At 42.0% G+C, this 18,459-nt stretch overlaps 1 protein-coding gene across 1 annotated transcript in view; it reads right to left on the bottom strand.

Annotated features, from left to right (window-relative positions):
* Positions 1-5,129: 5,129 nt before the first annotated feature.
* Positions 5,130-18,459, bottom strand: part of LOC308083019 (vitamin D3 receptor B) — a 34,047-nt gene continuing 20,717 nt past the window's right edge. Inside the window, exons 5-10 of the mRNA XM_080425114.1 lie at positions 16,746-16,942; positions 13,872-13,971; positions 12,776-12,959; positions 8,648-8,799; positions 6,920-7,036; positions 5,130-5,432 (exon numbers count right to left, since the gene is read on the bottom strand). Of these exons, the coding sequence (XP_080281240.1) occupies positions 5,179-5,432; positions 6,920-7,036; positions 8,648-8,799; positions 12,776-12,959; positions 13,872-13,971; positions 16,746-16,942 (1,004 nt within the window). The 3' untranslated portion in view covers positions 5,130-5,178. The remainder of the gene's footprint in view (positions 5,433-6,919; positions 7,037-8,647; positions 8,800-12,775; positions 12,960-13,871; positions 13,972-16,745; positions 16,943-18,459) is intronic.

The following is an 18,459-nucleotide window of genomic DNA, read 5'->3' as shown; positions in this document are numbered from 1 at the left end:
CCCTTTCCTGAAAATCTAAAAGATCACTAGGGAATGGTCTGATGAGGGCGTGTGAGACAACTTCCAGACAGAGGCAGAGGGGAAGACAAAGAAGAGGGCATGGAAGAGATGACGAGGCTAGGAAAATGAGAGTACAGATGTACTATAGCCTGACTTAGTTGCGTGCAGGTGTCGTGCACCGGAAAATGCGGATCTACAAGCGAACAATGCGGCGCGAACGCATTCAATTTTCAGTGTGCAACACCGGCACACATCTAAATATAAATCAGACTTAAGAGCCAATACCATGCTAACTGTACCAGGAGAAGCACATACACAGCTTGTCTTTCCCGCCTGCCACCAAATTGTTCAGGCCTGTTTCTTAAAAAAAAGAAGAAAAAAAAAGAAAAAGGAACTGCATTGACTCCAGAAGGTTCTTCTCTTCGGTTTGCCCTTGAGAGCTATTCGTGACAAATGGATACCACCTGCAATGTGGCAAAACCAAACCAAAAGGAAAACAAAGAAAAAACGATTTGCTGCTATCACCTAAAGTTATCTAGCTAGCTATTCCACAGACTGAACAAAAAGATGAATAATGGAGAGAAGGGTGGCACTTTTGGAATAAATGCAGCCTCATTGTAGCCTGACTGAACCCCATTGGTCAGAGCGCAGGCACTGTTATAAAAACGAAACAAGTCCTGGTGTTTTGTGCGTTAAAAAAGGCAATGCTTAGTCAGAGAAAAAAAAAACACACTGTACAAAAACTAAACTATGAATGACTTCATTAACTAAACTCTCCCAATCTGAATGAGATATCTCTGAGGTAATCATTGAAATATGATTCATTAGACAGCAATAAATACCAACATGAATACAAATATTACAAAAGTAAAAACAGAGGCAACTGCTCAATGCTGAAGCAAAATCGGTAGCTACTGTAAAAGAGGTAGGTTTCTTTCTTTTCTTTTTTTTTAGGTAGATTATGGTGTACATCCATTCTGGACACTCCTTTTTCATAAGAACTACATGCGTCGAGGCCATTACAATCCCTGTCCCATTGGGAAGAATGACATCAGAGCCATCACACAAGAGATCGCCTACTGTTTTCTGCAGAATGATATGACAATACGTGTGTTATGTATATAGACAGGACTTGTAATGGCAGTTTCGGTTCTGTTCAACCATTATACACTTCAAAACTGTTTGTACTAAAATGAAAAACTGTAAAGCTTGCTGGTGATAAGTGTACCATGAGTTGTATATTGCAGCCACTGTTGCTGTGTGTATTGTGTACATTTGAAGTATATACTGTATATATAGACGGTAAGAGAAATCATAGAAGACTCAAACACCGATCTATTCTGCTGTAAGGTTTCCACTGCCTTAGGTTTTCAGGTTCCAGTTTGGAGTATTTTCCTATAACAAACACAATGCAGAGTTAAATTGTTTTGTTTCTGAGCAGCTAGCTGTAGTAAAACCAAAGAAGAGAAGTTAAGGACGCATCATATATGCAGGGGGGAGGTGAATTCAATTTATCGTGTGCTAAAAAATGTATTGGTTATTGTAACATAATTAGTTTGTAAAGTTAAAAGTAAAAATTCTTTATGTCTTCATCAGAGCCAGAACCTCGCCCCCACTGTATCCTACGTGATTGAACATTATAAGACACAGTACTATTTCAAATAAAAGGGTTCAAATATGACACATCTCTATGGGTTCTCCTGTTTGGTTTTGCTTTCGTCCCCCAACAAGCCCCTCCCCTTTTACCCTGTTCATCTGTAGAGGAAATTCTCTCCTCCCTGTGGCACTTGTATGATAACCAAACCTCCCACTGTATTGTACATATCCAAATCAACACTATATATCTCTATCTCAAAGAAAACAAAACACTAAATCAAACCCATATCTACATACAGAGGTATGTATTCAGAAAATCAACATGGAGACTTTCCAAACTTCAAAAGTCATATTCAATAACCCTACACGCCATACCCCTCACCAAACCAACATACTGTACATATGAGTGGTACTGTCTAAAATACTGTAATCTATCAATTCCTTAAATCTCAGTCACAACATGGTAATTCATAGGACACATAGAACTGGATATATAACTCCTATAACTTGCAGGATGAAAAACAAAACAAATCCCAACTATCAGGTGCCTACAGAACTATCCTCAAGCTATCACAAGTGTGCAAGATGGGACAATATCAATTGATATCAAAATCAATCGATTCAACCGTCAAAATCAGCTTGCAGAATAACCTCATTCCATACAGGTTAATAACAAAAGCTGGAACACAGGCATATTGACTGACAGCCAGGTGCCTAATGCCTTAAAGTTCTACACCAGGCCAAAGATACACACAAGTGTGACAGTTGTCAGGAACATGGCGTTCAGCTCAGACACACAAATACACGTTCTCCAACTGACTTCCACTTACGACCAGATCACAAAAATCGCCCTGCGATGAATGTCTCAGCACAGGATCGGTACAGAAAGCAAGCCTCAGCCAATCGCAAGATTGACAGACGTCGTTTTGCGACAGACAACCAGAATGGAACAGTTCAAGACCTTCATCTCATCTTTGTCAAATAATTTCCCCGTTAAAGGGGATCATCAGTCCAAAGTTTACCTTTATTTAAATATGTCTGGCACAACTCTGTGTGAGTGTGTGTACGCACGTGCGTGCGTGTGTATGTGTTGGGGCCTGGAGGGTCGCTAGTTCAGGTTTCTCTGGGGCATCGGCTCTGGAAATGGTTGCACGAGAAACTGAGATGACAATGTAAATACTCTCAGTATATAATCCCACATGCAGCCAAAAATATACGTTACTGGCCTCAACACCTAAGCATTGTACTGCTCTGGGATTTTTCAAGAAGCTATTGTATATCATGCCTGATGAAGCTAAGGAGGACTCAAAGGTAGAGAGAAGGCATACGAGTTCCTACTGTACACAAGCTTAAACAGAATCATCCAAAATCCAGAGATATACAGTATATGAGTACAGTATATGAGATTATATAAACAGCATATCCCAAGGCTCTGGAATCATCATAATCCTTAAGTCTATTGTAAATGCATCAGCTTAATAACTAGCTTGGCGATCTATATGGCTTACATTTATAGAGCAGCACTGGTTATGTTCAGCTTGTACAGCGTCCTCCTTCTCAATAATCAATCCTGGAAAATGTTGCCCAATAACCACTCCGCCGCTAAACAAACGATGAGCGCATGGCCGTGTCAGACACACAGCCTAACCCTTGGGTTGAGCTCGCTCATATTAAACAATCAAAAACAAAAACAAAAAAGAGCATAGTGTCTCGAAACAGAGAGCAATAATGAATCATAAAACAGGAGCATCAATATCATATTTGCATATATCTTTTTTTTTTCCTTTTCTAATTTAGCCTTTAGTAATATCTATATAGCCCTATGTACAGCTGCGGTCATATAATATATACCTGGTATTTACAGGGATGCAGCCACTAGGGGGCTGCGCAGCACACATCATGGAACGGGAGGACCCGGGTGTCAGAGGTGAAAACTACAATGACAACCAGGCCCCCAGACATTCTAGAAAAATCCACTTCCCAGTCAGAAAGGGAAGGGTGATATCTGTTGAGGTCTGAAGCAGCTTTTGGAGCTAACTGCCCACCTCGCTCACTGAACAGAGGAGACAGAAGTAACAATTCATGGAATTGTATTAATGGTGAAGCTATTTCCATTATATATATATATATAAAAAAATCTTCCATTGCTATAATATCCTTATCTATGCCAATTCCTGGTATGGTATGTGGCTCTATAATACAAGACAGGCCCGTTTGCTAGCTTGCGTTGGCCTTAATTGACTATTCCAGTTAGATTTGGCATTGTAGCCCTTTAACATCTGTGATAGTACGTACTGTATATCAATACATAGGCATGAGTAAAAGGTGGTATAATAGTGCTTAAGATATGATACATGTGTAGCAATTAACTATACAGCAAATCATCCATTTCAAAGAAGAGAAGAGTAACCAGCCAGAATGCTGGCTTGGTTTGATTGACAGTTAGCAATGTAAAAAGTAGCTAACACATTTAGTGGCTAATTCTCACCTCAAAACCACCCACCCCAAAACCCAAACAAAATCTCAGTAAATTACAGACTAGATTCTGTACTCTGCTTTTTAAAACCCAAGTATAGACATTTCCTTCATAAGTTCTTAGAGGCTAGTCAGAAGGCTAGCAAGCACATAGATTGATTGCAATGTGTGGAAAAAGGCCTTGGTGTGAGGTTATTTTTAGGACACATTGGAAGCGTTTGAGAAAGTAGTTGACCAAACCTTTGGCAAAAAGGTGTGAGGCATATGTAGTGTACACTGACCGACATACACACACACACATACACGCACACACTATGTTGGAGCGATGCCGATGGGCAGACATAAAACTAACTGGCAGGCACTGTTTGCACCAATCTGAAACATAGTATTTGTATCTATATTGTTCTGTGAAGAAAAGTACTGTTTCATATAGGTGATGTCAATACAAATCAACCTATTAAAACAAAGAGGTAGCTCAAACTGAATGGCTAAATGAACAAGTGAGTATGCTTGTTGTGTTGAGAGTGTACATATACACTTTCCAGGCGCATTAAGCAGCGGTTTGTTATAAATACAGATAAAAAAAAAACACTGTCAAATATAGCTATAGGCAGAAGTTCAATGTATGGTTATAACTGTATTATGTGAAGTTCCCTTGTTTACTGTTTCTTTCTGAATCTGCCTGCTCTCACAGACAACGACTTCTGACCTAGGTCTTCTTACCAAGATAAACTCCTTTGTAGACAAACACACACGCACACATGAGCGTGCGCACACACGCACACACGCACGCACGCACGCACACACACACACACACACACACACACACACACACACACACACACACACACACACACACACACACACACACACAAACACACACACAGACACACACACACACACACACACACACACACACTCCTCGTCTCTCTCCCAATCTCTCAAAACTCCACACCTCTCGATTCCTCATTCCACAGTCCATCCAAGCACATCCTCGCCTCCATCCCTCCCTCCCTCCCTCCCTCCCTCCTCTTTGACTCCCTGGAGATGTCCTCCTCTCCTCATCTCCTACTCCTCCTCCTCAGAACTCCTCCAGAGTCCTCTAGTCTAGGAGACTTCGCTGCCGAACACCTCCAGCACCAGCGGAGTGAGCTGCATGCTGTGTTCGGGCTGGAAGGAGAGCGAGCGGTACTGCTTGGAGTGCTCCTCGTTCAGGCTGCGCAGGTCGGCCAGCTTCTGGATCATCTTGGCGTAGAGCAGGCGCCCCCCGGGGTGGTGCAGTCGGATGTACGCCTGCAGCGTCTCCGACAGGCGGTCCTGGAGGGCCTCTATGCGCGTGTGATCCTGCACCCCGGGACGATCTGCGCAGCAGACACCAACATGGGGATTTAGGGTTTTCAGCAATGGGAGTTCAGTATTAGGCCTGTCACGATTATTATATAATCGTCTAATCGCAATTATTTTAGGTAATTGATTATTTTTGCATAATCGGCAAAATCGTTTCCATGTTGAATTTTTTGTACACATTTACAAATATTTAAAAAGGCATAAATAGCTGATCTACAAGCTTACAACGCGTCACAAAGTGACGCGTTGTAAGCTTGTAGATCTGCTATTTCTGCTTTCTTAAATGTACATTTTTAAATGTATACAATTATGAAATATGTCAATGCTTTCTTTATATATTTAAGTTATTTGTCATATCTGGCCTGTGCAATTTTTTATTACGAAGCCTAAAAGGCACACAGAATTTTTTTTTTCTTCCAATGTTCAATGCCGAACACACAATCAAATCGTTAATCGCAATTGTTTGAGTGACAATTAATCGTCAACTTAAATTTGTTATCGTGACAACCCTAGTTCAGTCAGTAAGTAAGTCGGTTCGGAGAGGCTTATTGTCGGTATCAGCCAGAGTGCGTCCATCCCTGTTTCGCAATGCGCTAGACCCCTGGGAGATGGATTGCTGAGGTGGAGCGCAACACCTACCATCAGCTCCCAGTATTTACCGCATGACTTGCCACACACTAGCCGTGCTACTCATACGCTGAGTTGACGGTTGCCCGGGATCGAACCCATGACCTTGTGGTCGAAATGCAATTGCTCTACCGACTGAGCTACCCCGGACAGCTCAAAGGTTCGGTAAAGGAGTTCAAATGTTAGCGGTTTAATAATATTTATGTCGGCATATAATGTAGACCTCACCCCCCAGTTACATGAAAGACTGTGCTAGTTTCAAACTGGATGAGAGTGGATTGATGGATGGGTTGATTGTTAAAGGTAGAAGTAAGGACTCCAACTTCATGGTCACATGTCTCACAATCTGATCAAGCGGTTGGCTAAATTTAGACCAGTGAGAGGAGTATACGGGATGTATATGCATTGTTAATGTGCCTCGTATACGCAGGCGCATGCAAACATCCGGTTCATTGCACGTGCAGCACATCATCATACATATGCCCATCTACGTATAAAATATGCACCGAAACCTTACATAAATGTATACCGCTCACGTGAACGCGTGCTTGGATGAAAGGCAAAAAAAAGGCATGAAACCACTCAAGTAGCAGACAAATAAACGTATTTGTCTTGACATTCTGCAGTACACGTCAACCAAACAGGTGATCTATAAACAAATCGGTGTATGCCGTCATTTATCATTAGTGGTGCGGAAGTTAAAAGCTCCTCTCGGAAAAAAAAGCAGAAACATAAACAATTCATGAGGACCCTCTGCCGAAAGCAACCATCAACGCATCATACTTACATGCATGTGCCACGCTCACACATGCATATGAGTGATGCGTGTGTATGTGTGTGCTGAGGTGGGGTGCACATATGCAGCCATGCCTACCTGGAGAGAGGAGGCAGATGGCCATGAGCAGCACGTGTTCCTCCTCATGGAGGTTGAGCTTTTTCAGTCCCACCTGGAATTTCACCAGGGGCTCCAGCAGTTCCAGAGTATGGCCCGCTGTAGGAGGCGCAAATTACACAGCATGAATGTATGTGGAATGTGGATGTACATGTATGCGTGTCCACACACCATATAGGTGGGAAGTGGAACCCTACCGGCTCCACAGTGTGTCCCACGAGACATCATCAACCTCAAAGAATGTTATCATCCCTCCTGCTGTTAAATATTTAATATTCCGTTAGCTGTGCCTAGGCAGGGGGTTTGCTATGGTAGATCTACACTCAGGTTAGTTACAACACCACCAATGAGCTCATTAAAATCATTGCATTGCAATTATGACACACTGCCTAAATGTATAGTGGTTGTTTTAGTTTTTTAACATGAGTGTTTAGATGAGAAAGCATACATAGGTTAAATCAAACGATGTCATCTATATTCATATACTATTATTGGTTTAGAAAAGTGCAAAGAGTTAAACTGCAAACACAACAGCATCACAAGGCATAAATGATAGGACCCCTGATATGGGATAAAAACAACTACACCAACTATACTAATTGAATTAAAAATAAATGGATAAATATTTTTGCGCTAGAGGGGAACTTAGACAAAGAATTCAAACTGGTTTAGAGGTAGGAGCACAAAGGAGTAGGGTCCTCAGACACTAGTTGTTTTGTGTGGTGAGGAGGTCAGAAGTGACATTCTTTGGGTTGATCTCAGAAAAGAGGGGTCTTGTTTGAAAGCCAAATGAAAGCCATGCCCTGAGGGGTATGGCGGATGTGTCGGACTGGTTCCGCAGCAGGAATACATGCATTTGCATCCACGCACGTGGGTGTATACACGTGCCAGAGTGAGTAACCTTACCTAACGTTGCCGACACACTAATGAGGTCCAGCCCCATCTAAAGAAGCAGGCCACTTCCTGCAGGCTCTATGTAGAGGTGTGTAACACACATGTGCATGTATTTGCACACTACAGGTTTTTACATCTTAAAACTAATTTTTATTCCTGGGCTTTTAACCCAGATTGATGTTTGTACTCATCTTTAATTGTGCGTTTATTTCTATTGCATTATGTTTTTATTTGTCGTTATGCCTACTGTATAGCACTTTGGTCAACTCTGTTGATTTAAAATGTGCTTCATAAATAAAGTTGGATTGGATGGATTGGATTTGTCAACACAAGCTGCAAAATTATATAATGATATTGCTTAGCATTAACCAGTCTGTTTTTTCTAGAATCTTGAGAACTGTGAAGCAGAGCTGGTCTGCCATCTGCTTAGAAAAGCTTGAAATGGAAGTACAGGTCTCAGGTCACAGCTGGCCAGAGTGAAGGATCCTTTGTTTTACGACTATGCATGGGAGAATGGTACAATGTTTTACTTTAGACAAATAATGAACTAACTGTCAGGCCAGGGCTGTGTGTTTTGCTGGAGTAACATGTATGTTGTGTGAGTGTTACAGCGCTGTAAATAAAACGTTCTAAGGTATTATCAGATCTTTTGAGAGTTTCAATTCCGCTAGAATACTAGACTGGAGTCCATACATTATTAGCAAGGATTTCCACGTCAAAGTCCAGCTAGGTAAAATGACTTGGAAATGATACAGGTGTGCTGTTCTCTTCATGTCTGCAAAGCAGATAGCAGAGATGTCATGTCAACAGACTGACCTTTGGTGACATCACTGATCTGGTATTTGAAGTCAGGCGCACCACAGCTCCACGACATGTCTTCCAGGCTGAAGCTCTGGTTCGAGCGTAACATGATCACCTCGATGGCGCTGGACTTGAGCAAGGCAATCTGGTCCTCCGCAGTCAGTTCCCTGCAGGAGTCAATCAGGAGTTTATAGATACGCACAGCACAGCCACCAGTAAACACCCTAGCCAGGAAACTACTCGTATTAAACTGCAATTGATCAGTTTCCATGAAAACAAAGTCATACCGTGTATTTAACTGGAATGCTTTTGTTGAACAGCAGTTAAATAGAGCACAATGTCAAGGTCAAGCACACGCTCCAAAGTTTATCAGGAGACATTAGATTTTTTGGGGGCATGAACGTGAAAACATCAAAACATATTTGGATGTCTGATTTCCCTGTTGGGGTATTTGTTGACAAGCCTTACTGAGATTTTAGTCAATTATTGATTAAATACAACATTTAAAGGTAGGGTAAGTGATTATTATATATTTTTTTAAGGTTAAAGTACTATATTCTGATAGTAATCATTGCTACAGAGCGTTTGTTTGGTCACATGGGTCTCTCCAGCTCTTTAGTAAACATAATATAGTATTTTCAGGTAGGTGAAAAAATTTAAGCCAATCAGGAAAGAGCACTGAAATGCATTTTCTGTTTAATAAAGAGCTGGAGAAACATGGGAGAGTCCTTTTACTGAACAAACACTCCATAGCAATGAGTACTATCAGAATATAGAGCTATTTAACACTTATTTTAACCAAAGTAAATCACTAAGTTACCCAGAGTGCCGCACTACAAGCTTGGGGCGGCCATAGCTGAGTGGTTAGTGAGCCCGCCTAGGGCATAGACATATAAAGGTAGACGCCTCATTCGGCTCTGAAGCGTCTGTATCTTGGGCGCGCTTCCTGCTTCCGCAGGGCTGCCGTGTGCGTCACACACGCGGAAGTTCGGTAGGCCAATCAGAGGCAGGTGGGGGCGGGTCTTTTTGTAACCCAGCTCTTAACCCAGCTCTTAACCCTTTGAGAGGCAGCAGCTGACAGCTGTGCGCAGCATCTAGTTAGTTGGAACTTGGCAAACTCCACACTCTATTTGTGAAATTCAAATAAGAGACTGGTCCTTTTTCATATCAAGGTCCATTATTTATTCAGCATTTGAGTCACGGAACACCGTTTGATAAGCTTTAGCCTCTCACACCCAAAACGTAGAATATGTTATCGTTCGATAAGCTGTTGTCAAAATAACAATTGTTTACGTTCTCTAATTGTGTACTTGTTTAGTAAGTAATGCAGATGTTTAACAATTTGACTCTTGACAGTGTGAAATGTTATACTCAAGATTTAAAGATCTATAAGGGTCCATTTGGTTATTATCAACTCTCCATCATTTAGCTGGGTACCACCTGGAACCCCCTCAATGACCACTGGTGGTTCCCGGACCACTGGTTGAGAACCATTGCACTGACAAGTCCCGGAAAAGACGCACTGTGATTGGCCAGTAGTCAACGCACTGTGAGCGCTGTGATTGACCAGTAGTCACTTTGAGTGACAGGTTCCCTGCGGAAGACGGAAGAGCCACCGTGTATTGCGATACAAGTCGCCCCAATGAACTGCAGAGGCCAATGAGGTATCTAGGTTTCTAATATCTATGGCCTAGGGAGCCAGAGGCCCTGGTTGCCCCAGATACGATTCCAGGCCACGCCAGCATATGTGTCGATGAAATGAAATTTGTCCCTGAGCAAGACTCTTAACCCCTAATTGCTCACAGGCCCTCATTGGAAACAAGCCCGCAAGGACTTTCATGAACGTCCTGTTAAAAGGAATTATCCTTATCCTTGTAGATCTGCTATTTTTTTCAAATCGTGAAAATGTGTGCAAATCTTTGAATATATACTCTTTTAAAGCGAAAGATTTTAACTCAAATCTTTCCTTCTGGGGGTCCCTGGAACTAAATATTTTGAGATGGGGGTCCGCGGCCATTTTGGGGACATTTTGACATGCAAAAGATTGAGCACCACTGATATAGAAACATTTGTTTTACAGAATACTGTTGGGATTTAGAAGACATTTGTAGAATCGGCTTCAGGTCTAAATGGGTTAATTAAGCAGAATCAATAAGCTCCTGATATATTTTGATCTCAAAGTACCAGCAGCACTACAAATGCCGATCCATTCTCAAACTTCATCAAAATGAGTTAAAATCTTGACTCAAACAAAACCACGGAACTAGCAGAAGACAGGAAAACATGAAACATGCAGCTTTTTTTGGGAGGTCTGGGTGGGTTTCAGCGGACTTAGGGATAGCAGATCATAAGTGGACAAACATTCCACAGTTAATCCAACAGCCTCCATCACTCCCCACCAGTGGAAATGACAACTTTCAGGAAAGACAGGCCCCGGCTCGTTTTAGCCATGACTTTAAGGTGACCCCTGAGACATTGAGCGATGGTCTCTGTCGACACGCTCCAAAAGACATGCACACTTCAAGAGACATGCACACTAAACGGCAATGGGGGCCTCGTTTGGGAGGTGATAAAGAAACGGCTAAGATGCCTCTTGGTTTCTCCAGGATATTTGCCTCAACTGTAGGATATTTGCCTCAACTGTAGGATATTTGCCTCAACTGTAGGATATTTGCTTCAACTGTACGATATGTGCTTCAACTGTAGGATATTTGCTTCAACTGTACGATATGTGCTTCAACTGTACGATATGTGCTTCAACTGTAGGATATTTGCCTACTAACTGTAATAAATAATGTCTTGTGTTGACCAAGTGTCTCACCGCAGGGATATACGGTTATCTCTTAGGGGAAATGCAAATGGGAATTCATTCTACTTTCAAGGTTAACCCTTGATATAAACTTACATTTTCCAACGAATTGTGTTATGCCATTCCAACCATTAAACGAAACCTTTCTTCAGTTAAGTATACACTGGGAAGCTGTTATGAAGCTTTTGTTGTCTACCCCGAAGGACGAGTGTTAAGAGTGTAAAAGAACCTTCTGTGTTCACCACAACAAGTGTGGGCGGGCATGTAATTGTTTGGCCCAAGGGGAAGATATATACTGTGTATTGAAGGCCAAACTTCATGCTAGTATAATCTTGCAAGAACCCCACTCGGTTCAGTTAGCAAACATACCACACGGTATGTTCATGCTTGAAACATTTCCATATGTGTCAGCTAATCTCTGGCCTTTAGACCATAGGCCATTTACTGTGGCATACTATTGATTAATCAGATACAAAAACAAGAAGTGTACAAAGTCTCCAACACACAAACATTTAGGTAAAAAGTCAGCTCGAGACACATGAAGAAAAAAAAAATCAATAAATCAACTATCAAATTGGTTTTGTGCAAATGTGTACTGTATGTTAGTATTGAGAAATGGGCCAATTTCGATAATTTTTTGTAGTATTAAAAGTACCCTATTTGTTTTGGGGGTGGAGGTAAATACAATAATAGATTTAACCCATTAAGGCCTGAGGCGATTCTTAAAAATGTTTTCTAAATCCTAACAGTTTTTTGAAAAAAGTCAACAAAAAAATATCTTGATTTTTCAAAAATAGCAGATATACAAGCTCATAGCGCGACACCGAGTGCTATGAGCTTGTACATCTACTTTTTCTGAATAGCCAAAGAAATCTTAAGTGACACAGATGCGTTCCAGGTCTAAATGGGTTAAAACAGAACTCCACTGCATAACGGGTCAAATCAGGCAAACACACACAGACCTTTCCATATTCACCGCCATAAAATATATCTCTTATCTCTATACCCCACTGGCATGTGTTCTAAGGATAGCCTTCTTTGTTTTACTCGTGAAAACTGAAGTAAAACATCAACTGAAATAGGATGATAGCACATCATAGTTCTGTAACCATCGGCCAACAGACATTTGGCAATAATCTTTCTTGACAGATATAAATCCTTCAATCACTTTTCAGAAAGAGCTCCACCCTAGTGGTCACACAAACAATAATAATGACATTTGTGGCTGGACGGAAGAGTCAGACAGAGTGTTTCCTATTGCGCTCCCTCATTTCCTGCGGGGCCCCAACAAACTTAGATATGCAACTAGGTGGTTATACGGTTGATAGACATACCTGAAGCCAGGGATCATTTTGGCAAAACCAATGACCTTCTGGATGCTGTAGGAGACCAGGTCAGCCAAATGGGGCAGCATGGAGAGACGAGAGCCATCCTCTTCACTGGAGTCTGGGCTTCCACCCTGATCCTGGTACATCATCAGCAGGTTGTTGAAGTTCATCAGTTTGGTATCTACAGACTCTGGAGGAGGAGAGGAGGGGAGAAAGTTAACATGCAACATGACAAGCTGGACACAAACTTCACTAAGAGAGGGAGGGAGACAGAATGAGGCTCTTTGTTTGAGGGAGAGACGTCAACACGTCAAACAAAAAGAGGAAAAACAGTGCATGGTTAGGAGAAGTCAGATGACACTGACAGCCATAATAATTTGTTTATCATTAGAAGGACAGCTGGGGGGCTGGGAGGTGTGAGTTGTCTCTATTGATTGTGCTTGGCTGTTGGCCATGCAGCAGTGTCCTTGCCTGTGTTTTGCTTATTAGTGATGAATGTATTAATGGCCTGATGTTTGCTGCTTGGTGTACAATACAGTCCGCAGGGGGTTCAGAGGAATTCCACTGAGTTCTCAGTAAAGCGACGTCACAGATCTATATTCAAAGTAAAGCCTGAAGCCATTTCTCATTATGCGTGCTTGTCTGTACTCGTCTCCTCGCGAACCTGTGATACGTCATCAGTCGCTGCCCAAAGTAATGTTCCAATCCTCAAGTTCACATCTGGCCAAGTACAGGCCAAATACCCGTATGTGAACTTGATCCGCCCACTTTACCGAGGATGCATCAGAGCCGACTTCTCACAGCAAATTTCCCAGAATGCAACACCACCGGGCCGGACCACCGGCAATTGAAAAACAGAACCAATATGGCTGACACGGACCGTTGTAGGTATATTTTGTGAATAAAATGTGAGGTCCACAGTGTGCGATTTGTGTCTGATTTAGGCCTATTACTTTGACTTTTGTATGTGTGAAACAAAATGTTTGGCGCATAACTATGTAAAACTCAGCCATAATGATATGCCAGGAGGAGAAGTGATGTTATCCGACATGAACTCCAGCACACATCGTTTCGGACGCCATGAGGGCAGTGGCTCATTTACCTGGAGAGTGGCTGAAGGAGTCAGAAGAAGCGTCTGACAGAGAATGGAGAGAGGCCGCTCTGCTGGCACTGCGCGTCACTGGGCCGTCACGTACCGGAGGCTACACACACACACACACACGAAAGAGAAAGACCACATGGCATTTATTCCTATGGACTTTCATTACAATGGGCAGACTTGACTCATTTGACATGGAATCTTGCATTATTTATCATTCACGTAGGGAAAGAAATGAGTGCCATGGCATCAAACAGAGAAAAGTGTGCCAAAGAAAAACTAAAGACGAACACACAGGATTCTAACAAAGGTGGTGTGGAGTACATTGTTGGTTGCTATAGAGGGTATGTGAGAGAAAGTGGAACATGGAAGAATTTATTTTACTGTTATTTGCATTGATAAAACATTGACACACTTTGTGTGAACCTACTGGTCTGTAAAGTGTTCAAGCAAATTAAAGAAAGAAACTTGACTAACACACCTGTTATTAAATAGAAATAAATACTTATCGTACATTATCTCAACATTTTGACATAAAACTTTATTAGTATTAGTTCAAAATAAATCTGCTCAGGAGGAACTAATTGCAACTTTTTCACTCTTATTTTTTAATGTTATTTGGGTTATCCTATTAGCTCTATGGCTTTCTCTTGTACTTTTCTAAGCAAAACGTTGTAGTCAGATAAAGGGGGTCCATCGATCCGGAAATCAGGGAAACTGGTACTGAAGCCCAAAACATTTTATAACAACTAACAACTTATTGGGTGTGTGAGTGTGGCTATGGGTGAGTGCAACAGGTTGGTCTACTGCTACCAAGTGTACAGTGATGCTGGATGTGAAAGAATAGGAACAGAGGTGTTTAACCATGTTAACCCTGGAATCCATATTTTGAACCAATCTTCCAAATGTTTTCAATAATCGCACAAAAATAGCAGATCTACAAGCTATTTTTGCCATTTGTCATAGGACGATGTGTTTAAACGGTGCTGTGTGGCAGTGTGAGTTTGCTGCTGCTGCTGCTGAATAGGGTTAACGTGTGGAGTGGTTGGTGTGGCTGCCTGGGGACAGTCAGAGGAGCAAAGCGTACTGAGAATCAGAACATTGGAGGAGCTGAGTTGTTACATTATCCTCATGACCCGTTGGACACGCATGGTGTTGTTGCATGCACCTGGTGCTGCAGTGCCTACACAGCCATGTTGTTTCATTGTCATTCTTTAAATCTGAGAAGATAGAATGTATGCTGACAATAGCAGCTCTGCAAGCTCACAACATGTGATCTGCCGTTTTCATGCGACTTGTTGGATATGATTTGAGCTTGTTTATCTGCTATTTTTTACATCATACAACAAAGTATAAATAAGGCTTAATGTCTCCTGTTTGGGAACACTTCGGTTTCTCTGTGGAATACAACAATGGAGAAAGACAAGTGGATAAGATTAAAGCAGTGCACCGGCATTGTTCATTAGTGATCGGGCATACTGCTGTTGTTGTGTCAACGTGTCCAACACGTTAACTAATGTGAAGCGGCACCACTGCTGCTAGGAAAAAGACCAGCATGGTGCAAACACAGCTCCTTATGGCATTTTAAACAGCCTTTCACTGTTCATTCAGATTAGGACAAAGTAATAACAAATATCATCTGCTATGTGTATAGTGAGCTCCGGTCTTTCCGGTCTGTATGGGAACTCGGATTTGAAGTAGCCTATGTTACGCATGTAAAATAAGCCTACTTTGCACTCGAATCGGTACACATCTGCACCAAACCGAATGGCCTGTACCAAAAGAGTTCAATATGAATATATGTACAGTTACAACTGTAACATATACATGTATTATTTTCATAGTTTTACTGTTTTTTTAAATCTTATTACAGTGTGGCTCTGTGAGAACATTTGACACGTTTTCTGTTGTGTCTGACATCAGTGCATTTTAAAAAGGAACTAGCCATATACAGTATGTGCATTTGGTTTATGTTGTGTCTGAAATCAGTGCATGTTGATCTCCAACTATAATGCATTTGACTCCATATTATGTGCATTTGATGGGGGCATTTGACTCCATATACCAACCGACCCACTCACCCACCTACCCATTAGGCAATTTGGCCACATGAAGTCAGATATCCACATTGGAGCCATGCCGTTATTATTGTTTTGAGTTGATGTGTTTGAATACTTGGACAAGGTGTTTTTTAAAGTACAACAGGGTAGACGTAAAAAGCTTAGGCTTCAGTCTATACCTTTTTTTCGGCACACACGGTGCACACACGGCACACACACACAGAGACGTTTGTGCCGAATTTGAAGCGGAATATAAGTCGGTCGAATGGTTCTCGAGATACGTGGATTACAGACGTACAGAGATTCCCTGCATTTATTGTAAGATAGACCTTGATTTGTGTGTGCTTTTTTTGTGGTGTTTTTTAAGATGGGTGCAGTAGGTGCTGAAATCCCAAACATTGACGACACATGAACAAGAATAGGTATAGTTTATAAGCTTCATATGGTCCACAGTGCAACGTGCACTGTGGACCATATCGTCGCTGTTGGGCAAAAACCTTGTATCTCCATATTTCAACTTGTGGTTTTTTCGTAAATGAATTACCTACTTCGTCATACTACAGTGTTGCAAAAGAATTGCAGAAATAGCCAATCTACAATCTTGTAGATTGGCTATTGTTGAAAAACAAAATTAAGCCAAAGTGAAAGTGGTTAAGTGAGCTTGTGACTGAAAAATAACTAAATTGGAGCCATTGGAACACAGCTTAACATTTTCCCCATTTCCTGAAAAGTAACAGTTTTGGTTTCCGCCCGACAACCACGACGATATGAAGCGAGCATATATTTATTTTTCTTTCAGTTTTGTAGAGCCTCTCACCCTGAAGCGTGTGAAGTCGGAGTAGGACTCATCATAGGTCTTGTGGTGGGCCTCCACCAGCGTGGCGATGACCTGGCTCTGTTCGTCCGACAGCCGGGGCCTCCGGGCCTCCCTCTGGGCTTCGCGCTGCGCCTCCTCGTCCTTCCGTCGCGCGATCAAGTCCTTCTTCCTCTGGACTTCCTCGTCGGTCAGGATGACTGTGGGGGGACAGAGGGAGAAAGGCATGGTTTAGCCCTGTGGTTTTCAACCCTTTTCATAACAAGGTCCATTATTTATTTGGCATTTGAGCCACGGACCACCATTTGATGAGATTTATTTAGCCTCTCAGACCCAAGACTTAGAATATTTTGTTATCGTTGGATACGATTTTGTCCACAATTCCATGCTGTATTGATGCTGGTACCATAGGAGAGATAACAGGCCAACGTTGATCAATATAACAGTTCTTTAATTAAGTAATGCAGATGTTTAACAATAATCTAACTCTTGAGAGTGTAAAATGAAACCAAATGGACCCGTAATCCATTACTTATTTCCATGACATTTTGATGGCTATTTTATAAACAGTTTTGTAGGTCAACAGGCGCAAGAGATGCTTGGTTCCATCCCTGAGGACCTGTCTACAAGGGCATGGCTAGCAACTTCCTGGAAGCAGGAATGGGAGTCGGCTGAACCCACACGTCTGCACCATCACATCCCAGACCCGGGAGAAGGAGAACATCTACCACGCCGGCATTGGAGCCCTGCTGAACCGCCTCCGTACTGGGGTTGGTCGCTTCAAATCGTCCATGAAGGAGTGGGGCCTGGCAGACAGCGCAGTATGCGAGTGTGGCGAGCCTGAGCAGACTGCCGAACATATAATCACCACCTGTCCTCTGTACAGACCTCCTTCAGAGGCTGGCCTCTTCCAAGTGGGACCAGAGACAAGAGCGTGCCTCTGTGACACTGAGCTGGACATATGACGACGATACACGAAAGAAGAAGAAGATCAACAGGCGCCAGAAAGGTCACTACTTGAGCCCAGCAAAGGGCACTGTTTTGACTGTGAAATGATTAAATGGTCATATGACATGTTTTAATAGAGTGCACATTTAAGAGATGGTAATTTCTATAAGCCACTACAACAGTTTTGCATCACTGTACACGCACGTAGTGGTAATTAGGCCCCTTACCGTATCATCTCCATGCTCATATGGGGGTAAAAAAAGTCACGGTAATCCAAACCAACAAAAAGCAATCTATAATCAGGATAGATTAATGGATAAATACATCCAGTCAATAATCCAACAAAAAATATAATCCAGATAATTGAGCAGCCAAAATATAAATAAATGGTCTCAGTTTATCTCCCTGTGTTTTGACAATTTCAATGTGGCACCCGTATTTTTTGGCATGTCATTATAGGTGAAATGTTATTATTCTCCCAAATCTTTCGAGTTCAGTCGGGATAACTGATAAATCTCAGTTTAATCTGCCTTCCAGCTTTTGTTTAAAACAGGCCCGAGGACTACACACTTATGTTATGAACTAGTTTATTGGTCCATCAAGTTTAATGCTTAAGTGAACTTGAAAGAAGCGGAGCTGTCACCAAGCTCTCGAAATTCTTTATAGTGGCCCTTGCTCGTAGCATCGCTTGCATTGTGGAGTTGCTCGTGCATTTGACTCGAATGCGATGTATTTCCAAACAGCTCTCAAGTGCTGTTATCTTTGTCAA

This window comes from Gymnoscopelus braueri, assembly GCF_963280865.1.
Source record: "Gymnoscopelus braueri genome assembly, chromosome: 3".
In the NCBI taxonomy this organism is placed as follows: domain Eukaryota; kingdom Metazoa; phylum Chordata; class Actinopteri; order Myctophiformes; family Myctophidae; genus Gymnoscopelus; species Gymnoscopelus braueri.
The sequence above is the reverse complement of the archived record's forward strand: the minus strand, read 5'-3'. Positions and strand labels throughout refer to the sequence as shown.